This window comes from Pyrgilauda ruficollis, unplaced genomic scaffold (assembly GCF_017590135.1).
Source record: "Pyrgilauda ruficollis isolate IOZ18807 unplaced genomic scaffold, ASM1759013v1 scaffold154, whole genome shotgun sequence".
Classification (NCBI taxonomy): domain Eukaryota; kingdom Metazoa; phylum Chordata; class Aves; order Passeriformes; family Passeridae; genus Pyrgilauda; species Pyrgilauda ruficollis.
The window spans coordinates 884270-897662 of NW_024514099.1; the positions used below are offsets into that span (position 1 = coordinate 884270).

At 38.0% G+C, this 13393-nt stretch overlaps 1 protein-coding gene across 7 annotated transcripts in view; it reads right to left on the reverse strand.

The window, feature by feature from the left end:
• The window catches only part of INPP4B (inositol polyphosphate-4-phosphatase type II B), a 157268-nt gene that overhangs the window by 96389 nt on the left and 47486 nt on the right, over nucleotides 1–13393 (reverse strand). For all 7 annotated transcript variants that reach the window (XM_041461781.1, XM_041461780.1, XM_041461778.1 and 4 more), the window contains 2 exons: nucleotides 8018–8230; nucleotides 1985–2129 (listed from right to left, as the gene is read on the reverse strand). In XM_041461781.1, the coding sequence (XP_041317715.1) occupies nucleotides 1985–2129; nucleotides 8018–8230 (358 nt within the window). The remainder of the gene's footprint in view (nucleotides 1–1984; nucleotides 2130–8017; nucleotides 8231–13393) is intronic.

A 13393-nucleotide genomic window follows, 5' to 3' on the forward strand; every position in this document is an offset into this window, starting at 1 on the left:
TTTTTTTTTTTTTTTTTTTTTTTTTTTTTTTTTTTTTTTTTTTTTTTTTTTTTTTTTTTTTTGTCTTGTGACCTAAAAGCTCAAACCAATATTCCATTTGCCTGTGTAGGGTGTGAGCCTGAATCAAAGCTATGATCACACTAGAATGAGAGACTCAAATGAACTGGTTAAATCCATAACATGGCATATAGCAGAGGAGATGTTCAGGGGGTTGAAGAGAGTAAAGGAAATTATGTAAAAGTTCATGCTGGCATGAACTAGACATGTCAGAAAGCATTCCAAAATAATTATCCTAATTCATACCTTTTTTTTTTTTTCCCGATAGAGGAAGGAGGTATGGAAATCAGAACTTTTGTTCCACAACTATGAAATACAGACAAAACCCACAACATGTATGTCAATGCATACACACACAAATGCACTGCAGTCACTTGGGGGAAAGTTTGGGAAAAAGTGTACTACTGCCACTTTACCTGCAAAGCATTTCTACAAGACATGTTGGACTCCTAACAATAGCAGGAAAGCTTGTTAGCACCATGGGGAAGAGAAGGGAGTTAGGAACAAGAACAACATTCAGTTTTTCTCTTTTAATCACAATGAATACGTTTGATTTCACCATCTAAGGATTCTTCCCAGTTCAAAACTACACCTACCTAGCTGTTAAATGTTTGTACCTTCTCTGAGGAAGGCAGGAAAGGTATAGAAAGCTGTGTTGATATTTTTCACCTGCAAGCCTTCACTAGAGAACAGAGATTATATTACCTTCCTCGCTAACATTACATGCCTGGTAGACAGAAACTTAGAGAACCAAACAGATAAGGAATAAGTTGCTCTCTGGACTAATCATACAAAATCAAGTCCAACACATCTTGCGCTGAAAACGATTCCAGGACTCCAGCACAAACCTCTCACACTGGTAAAATGCAGATGTTACAGTTGCATTAAAAATCAATACTACAACCAGAATTCACAGAACTCACCAGTACTACACAAATGACATAAAGTTAAAAAAGTAATTTTCATTCTTATTATGTAAGAAAGAAATTACAAGTGAGTACTGATAACTTTAAAACTCTTTAGATAAAACGATGTAATTAAATTCTGTGGAGAACATGTAAGGGAAGATACAGGATAAAATGCACAATGAAAAAAAAAAACAGTTGAAACTATACAAAGCTCCATAAAGTAAAGTAGTTGTGTTGGTTTGTTGTTTTGTAAGGAGAGTTGTTTTATTTAGCTGAAGAGTGGCACAAAGGTTGGCTCTGATTTCCTTGCATTAGGACTACCACCACTATCACTAAGGATCTGTTTCATTTATTGCAACACACTTTCAGACTAGAAAGTCTCATCAGACTTACTGAGCAGATCTAATCCCTGCATCAAGAATGCAAACATGAATAAGCCATAGGAGAAGATCAGAAGGTAAAGATCAGAAAGTGACAAGGACCCACCATGTACAAAATTTTCTTTACATCATCCCATGGAATTATTCCACTTGACCTTTTGACACAGGCTGACAAGTATATCCAGGTAAACATGAATTTTATCAAATCAGAAAATAAAAATCAGTATATCACCTCAGAAAAGTGGAAGCATTTGCAGGAGAATTACACTGATACAGAATGTTCACCTTTCCATACAAGTTTTCTATGGGGTAAGACACAGTCCAATTTTTTTTTCCTCAAAATACTACATGCAAGTAAAACCTAAAGTAAATTATATTACATCGGCCTACAAAAAGAAAATGTTGTGGTCGCAAACGGTTTACACTCTCACACAAACAACTGAGCATGGCAAGCAGTCTGAGCACATATTAAAGCTGTACTTTGACACGTAACTTCCCTACAAGTGTGAATACCTTGCTATTAGCACTCTCATCAAAGATACTATGGAGTCTTCTCTAGATGACTTTTCCGTTGCTGTGTAGATTTTTACTGACTCTTGTCAAAGATTAAAAAATAAAAAATCAGGGGGTGTTGCTTACCTCCTGTATGCAACACCTTGCAATCTGCTGCTGAAGGCTCATTTTCACCCTCTTTAATGTTGCTGATGTTGTCTTTTTCAAGCAATCTGTCCACCATGGCAATAAGGCAGTTCAAACTCTTTGCCACATTGGCCCACACCCTGTCCTGAAAAGAGCAGATTATCAGTGCATGTTACTGAAGAATTAAAAAAAAAAAAAAAAAAAAAGAGGAGATAATAGTAACTTATTAACCCCTCAAGCTGAGACAGACGTGTAAATTACTAGAAATATTAGATGTCAGCATATGACTGTTCCTCTCATCCTTCAGCCTATTACCAACCTGAGACTTTTTCATGGAGATTTTTCTTACAGTGTAAATGAACCCAAACTCTTATGGTTTTAGACACTGGAGAACAAGTGCTTCAAACATGACATAAAAATGCAGACAAAGTTTCAGGTCTAATAGCAAGAAACTGAGCAGCTTGTCTATTATGATACCTTAAGAGTATAGACACACTCAAAGCCTTGCCAAATCAAACCTTGCGTGGGCCAGTTTTGTCACAGTATGTAATAACCTCTTTTTTGATAATTTAACATATCCTGTATTTTATCACATCAGTTAGTCTGCTGAAGTAAATGCTAAATTCAAGGACTAGAATGAGAAACTTGCTGTCATGGCATATTTATTAGGTAACACCATTTCAGTATCATTCCTCACCTCTCACATAAACTGCAACCATCGCAATTAACAGAGTTTATAATAGGAGAATTACAGAAGTAATAGAGTGGTAGAAAAAATTCTGTACGAGCCAGGAACAAAAGAAATAATGTGGAACATAAGAAAGAGTTGTTATGGAACAGAGATAAAGGGAGGTCCTTCAGGTGCTGGATGCTGCAGAAATCAAAGCTTTTGCATCTACTTTTGCAGCACTGAATAAGAAGAAAAAAAAACAAGTCATACAAGAAATGAGGCTGTACACAAGACACACAATCAGACTAAAACCAAAACATAACAAACCCACAGAAACCACCCTCCCCCCTCCAAGTACATGTTTCAATGATGAGTCATTCTGAAAATATTGCAGAGCAACCAGAGTTTGCTTGAGGGTTAAAAATGGGAATATAACATCACTACTTTATTTTGTATTTTACAGTGCCAGAATAAGAGAAGGTTAAAGAAAACTGAGAACTCAGAGAAATACCATAGTTCCATATAAATGGCAACCCTCGGATTTTGAGTGGAGGCAAATCTAGAACTACTACTACTACTGAGGCAAACATTTAAATATAATGTTACTTTTCAACTATGTGCCACACTTGAGCCTGACTAGACAGATCTTATCTTTCCTTGTTCCCTCCTCTTGAGGACACAACCTGTGACAAGTGGCATCCTGACCTACAAGACAACACATGGGCCGACAGACAGAAGCATGGACTTTCCCAACCTGTACAACAGAGTTCCTCTCCTCCAGCTCCCCAAACCTGATTCCTGGAGCATTCTTGTGGTCAGCCTTAAGGACAAGTGAGCATCCAGTTTATAGGTGAACATGGAAACAATGGTTTCATTTTCTCCCTAAATAAACCTGCTTTAACCATACTATGAAAAAGGTACTGTTGATTTACAAGAGGAAAGAAGTTGGTCACACCCAAGCAGAACTGCATTTATTCCACAACTGTTTAAAGTGCTGCATGTACAATGTAATGTGGAAATATCTGCACCTGTACATGAAATAAAACATTAGACACATGAGTATTTGATATTCACATACAATTAGATACAATTAAAAGTCAAAAGACAGAGGGCAGGTATAGATTCCGTCAAAAGCTTCCTCCTATATGCACCTCAAGCAATCCTGAAAAAACATTTAGAATATTTGTGAAACTACTGATTTTTACCACCCACAATTCTGGGGAGAAGGATTCTATGAAGAATCCTCCAGAGAGTATCAGGGAGCTTCAGAGCTTCCAGTTACTGAAGTTGCTGAGGAATATGCAACTGAGCTCAGAGAGGCTGGCATCTGGAGTAATTGCACAAGCAACACAAATATGAACCCTTGTTTCGCATTGGAAAGAGCATTTTTCTTTTTTAAAACCAACTATTAACCCAGCATTGAGGTGATGTCTATGCAACATTCCCACAAGCATTCCCTGAGGGTTTAGAAGCAAAATTCATAAACATCTGTTGGCAGAAAGCTCACTCTTATTATCATGTATCTGGCTTTTTTATATACAAGCAACTGAGAGGGAGCAACGGGCTGTCTCACAGCTCTTTTTCTCCGCATAGGAGGTACCTGGGATTGTGGGCAGATAGCAAATGCAGAGGTATCTATCATTCATTGAGATGTTATTCTGTCTCCACCAAAGGCAGTCACATTTATCTAAGAAGGCTGTTGAAATTCCACAGTTTGGCAGGAACAATTCTCAAATAAAAATGCAGTTTCCAATTAGCGTAGCTTTCTATGATTCTCCATGAGAAGAAATTAATCCACTTCATATTGTCATCCTTTACTATTTCCAGAATATTTTTCTGTAGCCTAGCACTGACCTTTCATCTTCTTAAGCAGTCTACTTTCAATCTGCCTGTGAATAATCTCACAAGTGATCACTTTATAGTATGTGCCAGGTTAAAGGACAAAATACAGTCTAGCAGCCTCTTAAGTGAGCACTCTTACAAACCCTCTGTGTCAAGTGATGGATCAGGAGAAATTTTTATTAATACACTGAAATACTAATGTGGCCAGGTTTCAGGCCTGGGAAACTTAGAGAGGAAGAATGAAAACAATTATTATCTCTCTTTCTGTTCATGTTGTTTATAGATATGTACCTTCGGAGTATGCTATTCATAGTTCACCAATAATGTCAAAGGTTTCTACTTTGAGACCAGTCAGATTTCACCTTAGCGATCCTGGCTGTAAATGGATGCTACCGCTTAATAAAGTATCTCTTTTTCACCTTCTGAACCATGGACTCATTTCGTCTGTCCCTGACTCAACAGTGTTATACTAACACCCTAATTTTCTAAGCAGGATACTTCTCCCCTGATCACAAGTTTCCCCCTAGGTGCTGGAGCAAATGCGGATGGTAACTTTGTGGTATGAAAGAATGAGAGAAACAAGATCTCTTTCTCCCTCTCATTTCTGCTTTTTAAGTCAAGGCAATGACAGGGAAGGTGGAAATCTGTAATAGGACTTGACCCCATTGAGACAAGGCAGTGCCACATTTACATCTTATACTTCTCCCAAACTTCAGAAGTCATCTGGAATGTTATGGAGCCCTGGCTCATGCAGCTAGGTGTTGCTAGTTAAAAATGACCATAGTCACACTTCTACTGTCACCTACGCTGTGGCACTGGCAAGCAGACATGCACACTGAAAGATCTCCGTGGAAAGGTAGGCCTTGACATCAGTGAAAGCTGGGCACTTCTCCTAGGACAATTAAAAATGAACCTGTAAAATAATTCTCTTTCATTCATCCAACTGAAAAAAATGTAATTAATTTCCATCTGATCAGAAAGTATCATTAAAAAGTAGGACAGCCGCCTCATTTCAGAGAGCAGGAACGGATACTCTTTTCTGTCACTGCACCTAACTGGATGTCTTCCTTCTAAACACTGCCAGCCAGTGAAGTCCCAGAAGCTAACTCTTTGTTTTTAAAGGATTCTCAGCCTTTCTGAATCCACCACAGAGCTCCTCAGTCATTTCTTGTCCTTCCATATGGAAGTGGACCCACCACTGCAGTTGGGTCCTTTACTCGTGCTATGTATGACACAGCATCTGCACTTCCCATCGCTCTGAAGATGTTGTGTCTCCTTCACTTCAGTGGATATTCAGATATTTCCTTAAGATACTTTTGAGCTCTGTTCAGAGATAAAGGAAATATCTTAAGTTACGCGTATGATTAACACCCCCTTGTGCTGTGGCACATGGAATAGGTCACACACACATTAGTCCTTCAGCCCCATGTCTGATCACCACATCAGCATTCGTACAGAGTTTATTGGAAATGCCATTTTATCTGCTCTTTGCAGCTCCAGCCCCATTAACCAGTCAGAAGTGTAGAGCCAGCTCCAAGTGGCAATGTGCCCACCTTTTCTTGTATCATACATGAAAACTTGATATGTGCCTTCCTGCAGCGAGTTTCTAGGATAGCAGAAGCAATTGGTGAGAGGAGAAGAGAATACCTTTCCAGAGTCAATGTAAAACTCTCAAGTTAAATATTTTTCCTTTGGCAGTATGCTTTCCTGCTGCCTGTGCATAGTGCACCAATATAAATAGCTCAATCCATACTGCTGCCAGTGACTCTTTGTACTTCAGTGATGGTCATAAGGTAACACAGTCATGTGAAGTGGACGGAGCAGGGTCAGCTTAAAGAGTTGTTTAAGGATTTAGATTTCAGGCAAAACCAAAATTCCAATTGCAAAATTGAACACTAGTACTTGATAATAGTGAGGAAAAAGCCTACAACAGCAAAGGCGGATACAACATTGTGCATACAAAGCAACATACACTAAAGATTTTTCCTTTATACTTGAGTTTCACAGTAGATTAAGTGTTTTTTTCAAATTTTATATGCGTTTATTCTTTCTCTATCCATTATGGTAATCAAAATTTGATTACTAAAACTCACATTGTTTATCACCTCTACTGACAGAAATAACTTCTATCTATCCAAAGTCTAATCATTCAAATTCAGAACAAATTTCTCCAGAATTTATACTGTTTCAAGTTTGACAATGACTCTGACTCAGTTCAATTCAAAAACAGTGAAAGATACATTTAATTTTGAATCAAGATAATCTTACTAATTCAGCAGAAAAAAATAAATACTGTTTAAAACTACCCACTTATGCAGTTTAATAGGTGAGGACCAAGCTCCTACCAGCTTTTTTTTTATCAGTTATGGAATACAGCAAAGCTATCTTCTCTTCAAAGATGCTAAATTGCATTACTAAATTAAAATACAGCTTTCACAAAGTGACACTTTTTCCAGTGCAAAATTTCTCTCTTTTACAAAAACTATTGTGTTAGTTATATTTCTGAATGTTTCAACAGCTGCAAACGAATATTTTGGCTTTAGTTCAAGGAAAGAACCACCATTCCAGCCCCTCAGGTTGTTGAGAAAACAAGAAAAAGTGAATTAAAGGCTCTAAAACCGAAGACAAATAAAATAATGAGTTATTTATTGTTTAAATCTCATGACTATCTAATGAATGGGCTGAAAATAATTGCCTTTCTTCTAGAAGAAATATATTCTTCTTCCTTTATTTTTGGGTGTGGATAAAAATCATAGTTCAGGTGCAATACCATAGCTCACACAAGTTATTAATTATTTACAATAGAGGTGAATATGCTGGCACCCTTTACATTTATGAGAATACAGTGATGAACTCAATGTATGAGCCTGGACTGAATAAAACTAGCTTGAGTACGTATGAAATAAAGTAACAGATCTATTATGAAGACATCTACCAAAATAATTGATTTATAAAATCTCAGCCATATAAATAATACATATCTTTGAAAGATGTGCTAAGAATGTTAAAATATAAAAGTTGTATTTAATTCTTTTACACAACCTCAGACACTCTCCAAGAACAGAATCTAAGGGCAAAGGCCTCTGTTTTGCTGAGGGCTAATTCATGTGTATTTAAAATGGTTACAGCCTGTGGGCTGGAGAGGGATGTTGCAGGGGGTGGGGAAGAAAAGAACATTTCCTTCTGAACAGCATATGCTGTTCCAGTCCTTAAATCTGCCCCACTAGCAAAACCAATCCAAGTAAGAACAAAGACTATTCTTCTGACTGAGCAAGAAGATTCTCAACATCTTCACTGTTATATGCACAACCAGGCAGTCTCAGAGCAGCACACTGTACTTAAGAAAATCCTTCAAATTTAGCTTCAAAATCTGCGATGCATCTGAAAAACACAATTTTATATTTTTGCACCTCTTTCCCCCCTGCAATGACATGTGACAAGGACACCTAGGGCTTGATCTTGTTTATGCTTTTTTGTAGGGTTTCACACTGAACACTGACCAAGGGTTTCTGTCTACTTACCCATTCTTCCTCATCATACTCAGAGTGATGGGGTATAGAGTCCTGCCTTTTAATCTGAGAAGGATGATCCTGGTGCTGTGCATCAGCCCCTTCTTCTGCACTGTTTCTAGGCACAGCTGGTTTCTTGAGGACACAGCCAGGCCGGGCTGTGTACAGCGCTAAAAGGGCACTTCTGACCAGCTGGTCCTTGAATGTGTGCACAAATAACTCCGTCTAGGAAAAAACCAAACAAATGAAAACGCTAGACCAAAGAATGCAGTACTGCAGCAAAGGTGTATAACACTGAATTATCCTTAGGCAGAGCAGGTATTTGTTTCAGGCCTGCCTGGGAGGCAGAAAAAAAAGTAGGCCAACAAATAATGAGGAAAATTTCAAGGGTTTTAGAGATATCATCACATTCTATAATCCCAGTGTTCTGAGGATTAACACAAGAGTACATTATCTGTCATAAAGATAACAATCTTTTCACACCTTATTCGAATTCCAAATTTTGCCTCAGAGGCAAGCCTCAACAAGAACCAGGTCCAAGAGTAAACAACCACAGCACAATAATTTCTGAATAAGTGTTAGATAAAACACAATTAACCAGTTTCATAATCTCCGTAAATAAAACCCACCACTCTACAACCCTGAAATAGCAGTATCTGCAAAAGCAGTGTTTCCAGAGATAAATTTCATTACTGGTAGGTATCAATCGAGATATCATGGTAGGTGACACCTGATTTTAATCTTGGTTTTATGTATATTTTAAAGAAAGGAAACTCTGAAGTAGTTTTCTTGGGTCTTCAGAAGATGCTATTCAATCTCTGTGTCATTTTTCTATGTTGGCTGTTACAGCTGGAATTTTACCATATTTTAAAAATCCTTCAACCTTCCTGCATTATTCATCTCCCTTCCACCTCAACAAGAAAAGTAAAATGTTTTCTGCATATGGCCTTCACCATGTTCAGATTGTCACCACTGCAACAGCACTTTTGTGTCAACACAACCATTGCAACAGCCACCAGTGTGTCAAACATGCCCATCTCCTTTGTCTCAAACACAGTGCCCTATTTCCCCTGGGAGACTTGGCTTATTCCCTCCATCAGCTGCCAGAACCTATGGAACAGGCGCAGATGAGATGCAAGGACACTTCCTTTCACTACAGGGTGTAACAGCTAACAAAGCCACAGAAACAGCTTGGAAGAGTCCCAATTTTGGTTACTTCAACAACATTGAACAGGGTTCATCTGTCAGAGCAGGGAGAGAGGGTGCACCCTGCTGCCATGGAACATTCCACACATTGCAGCCAGAGCTCCCCTCCCCAGACAGAAGTCATGGTTCACAGGGGAGGCTGAAAATTTCTTTCACAGCACAATTACCTGAATTTATTTATCCCAGGTCAGTGGGATTTTATTTATCCCAGGTCCATGGGAACTAAATCCTTATTATCCCAGAACATAGTGGATTGCTACGTGCAGGCAGATTCAGGTGCTGAAATGCCTTTGTGCACACAATCTTAATTAAACGGGGATGTGGGAAGGTATGTAGATAAGAGTCAGAGGATCCAGCCTAAACCAGCAGGAAATGCTAGAAATAAGGGTTGCCCAGCCAAGCTCCGTTCAGCCCTTATGTGCTGCTTATGCAAAAACTGGAGGAAAAAGTAGCAAAAAAATCCCAAATCAAACAAGTGTCAAGCATCTCCCTGGAACTCTTGAGAAGATTCCTGTGAGTCTTTTCTCCCAGTTCCTGCACTTCTATTCTTATCCTATTCCTTTTTCATACTACCTGTTCATCTTTTGTATCCACTCCTACTCAACTTCTTTTTCTTGACTTCCTGTCTCAATACCCTCTCAAAAGTTTATGGATATTTAAGACAAAAAGGCTCTAAAAAATTGACGATTTTCTTAAGGCTCCAGCTGCTGGGTTAGGTACTTGAATGAGAAGTTTCTGCTTTTTTCCCATTTTCATTATGTTTAGGAAAAAAATATTTTCTAAATAGTTTCACATGGAAAGGCTGAAAATTTTACTGCAAATAAATCTCTACAGTTCTAAAAATAAGAACCGTAGGCATATCTAAGAAAAAATATTGATTTTTTAAACCAAAATCAGATCTGACTTGGAATTCTTTAGACTTGGCAACACTACTCATCTCCCTGGCAATATCACCAGACCCATTCCTTCTCCTCATTACCAACTTGGTGCCTGAGGGAAAGGGTATTTTTAAACAGTTTTCTTACATGCAGCCCCTCAGGACTGTCTCCTCATAGTCCTGAATTGCTCTGCAGGACAATTTCAGTTTTTTACATTTCCAGCTTCCAGATGGAGCATGCTTGGAGAATGAATTAGTCTTTGGGGAATAGTGCTATCAAGCCCTACCATTCTTTGCCTTACCATGGGCACAATGAGATTTGAGGGGTTGTGTTGTAACAGCAAAGCTCCTCTTCAAGACTCTTCTACAGTTCCACATCAAGAGAGTTGAAACTCCATTACTCGTCTATCCTTAAAAACAGCAATATCATGGTTTTGCTGAGGTTTTATACCTATCCTCCCCACAATGTCTGTTTGAGATAATATCAGGTCTCTGGTTCAGTATGGCAGACTCAAAAAAACTTTACATTTCAAAAAATTATGAGTATTGGACAGTAATCTTGATGTAAAGATTGTCCACTATGACTGCAAAGTTTAAGTAATATAATTGAATAGAAATATTTTATAGGGAAATTTAGTTCTTAAAAGAAAATCAGTATAGAAGTGAGACTCCATTTTTTCATGCAGAAACTAAAATTATTCTGTAATTAAATTCTATTTAGGGATCCCATTGGTTTAACAGCAGTCTACATTTTAACCTCACTTTCTAACATCTCAGTACAGCTAAATTTGCAGAACATCACTATTTATGAAATTGCACTGAAATCACAAAACCAGTCTATGCAAAGAAATAAAAACTCTGCAAAATCTTTAAGATACTCTGCTAAAGAGTATTTCTGCAAACAAAGATAGGCATATCTGGAAAATTAATTTATCAAGCCTTCTGCAAGCTGCAAATGCTGATACACTTGTTGATAGTTAAAGGCTTCCTTAATTGATTAACAAAAAGGGTTGATAAAAGGTTAGTCTCAGGAAAACACTACAGTAAATTGTAAATTATATATGGAGATGTAAAACCGTTCTTCATATGAGAAAATAAGCTCCATTTAAGAAGCAGCAGTGGAATGATTTGATTTAATTTTCCATTTCCAACCCATGCAGCCAGTCCTTCCATTTCCAACATGAACACTTAAATGTAATTCACATTATTGATAGCTCAGATTTACTCACTGCTACCTAATAATTACAGAAAGAATTATTATACATATCAAGTGATATGTTTTTTAATAAACTTGCAGAATTTAATCACCAGGCAAATCATGTTTATGACTTCTTCAAACAGCTGTTTAATTTCTAAATTTCTATCAAGTTAAAACATAAGAGCATTTATTTTTTGCATATAAAAAGTGTAGGAAAAATGGAATAGCAGAACTACTACATATGCCTTGAGTAAAAGTAGGTGTCATGTAATTACACTCAGCAGAGCATGTGCTACTCTGTCTTAAATATAAGCAAGAACACTCTGGTAGACTTGGTCCTCCAGTACTGTACCAGACTATAGACAGAATATTTTAAGACAGCAATATAAGGCTTTGAGTTAACTATAAGGGATCTAATTTCAGTATTGTGTGGGTTCACTGAGTTTAGGGCTTTGAAATGGTATTTCCCTTTCCTGAAGTTGTTTCTCAGTCTTTTCCTCCCCATCTCTCTTCCCCTCTTCACAAGCAGCTGTCCCACCACACTTGCTTCCTCAGCAATCCACCCTATTTCTCTATTATCCTTCTTTTCCTAAGAGTAAATTTGGTAATAGACAGGGAAGCAGGTATTGAACCACTTCTGCTGCAGTTGTTCAGACAACTGGATTTATCTCTTCCAAGCTAAAGGTGGAAACTAGACATCCACGGAGTACGTGGGGTGAGACTCCTTCCGGGAATCTGAGCTGATGTACTAACAGCAATTTAATCCTGGTCCTGAAAAGCTGATATGAACATACTCAACTAAGTCACCAGCTATAAATGTAAAATACCTATGACTTTTGCAAACTAAATGAATTGTCTTTTTTTGTCCCTTTTCTATAGCCAGAATCTCCAGCAGGCCACGGTTCAAGCAATGCTTTAGTGCCATGGCTGCCTGCAGCCCCTCTGAAATCATCCCCTCCTCCTGCCCAGAGGCAAATGGCCAGAGGAAACAGACATTCCTTAGCAACCACCCTTTGGATCTTCCAAACAAACACTTCTTTGTCTGACTTTCTTCACCTGCGCTTACAGATTTCTTTGAACTAACCTCTAACAGAGCAGCTTCAGTTGTTCTATGCACAGCTAAAAATGCCCTCCTACATGCAAAGGTACACTGTAATTGCTACAAACCCCATCTTAAATTCTTCTGCTTCATTTTCAGGCTGAATTCTGCTTGCTTCCATTATCCCTGACATTCACAGTGACTCCAGTGTTCTCAGAGTTACTGTGGATTTACACATCTGCAACTGAGAGCAATGTTTCTCTCCCCCATGGCTCTTCTGGAATGCCTTCACAGCAAGTGGCCAAGCTCAATGTTCAGATTTGAAACTTTCCACTGAATGAGGAACTGGTGGGGTAATGGTGCTCAACAGACCACAAGGGCTGTCACTTCCCAATAGCTGAAGATATACTGAAATGGTGATTGATCGTATTATTAAGCCATACTGGGATCACGTTACTGAAGGGGTGGACCATGGAGAAATGGGAACTTTCACAACCACTCAGGTCACAGCTATAGTGCTGGGAACATATGCTGGGAAGTACTACAGGCTTCAGCTAATCTCCATTATCAGTCTGTGAGACTGGAAATATTATATTCTCTAATTTAGAACTAAAGGAACTAAAATGAGGAAGAGCCTACAGTTACAGATGGATATAACAGGAGAAAGAATTAAAATTTGAGATCTTCTAGAGCAAATTTCCCAGCTTCTGCTTCCAGGCTGCATCACCATTTCTGATCATGCTGTTATTCCAAACCTTAAACACCAACCTGGCTTGAACTACCTCCCACAAGCAGCAGCTTGAAATATAACAGAAAGAGAATAAAAATAATGACTTCTCATACTACAAAATTATTTATAATTTTTGATATTTTGACAAACTCCACTATGTGGCCACTACAGAATAAAGAAGATACACGGAATTAAGTACTTTTAAATAAAGGCAATCTTTATAGATTTCATTAATTTTCTATATGGAATGCCTACAGAAATGCTAAATAACATTATTTTTCTAATAACAACATTTTGATGCTTATTTTAGCTGAGTTTATTTAACATTTCCTGATGCT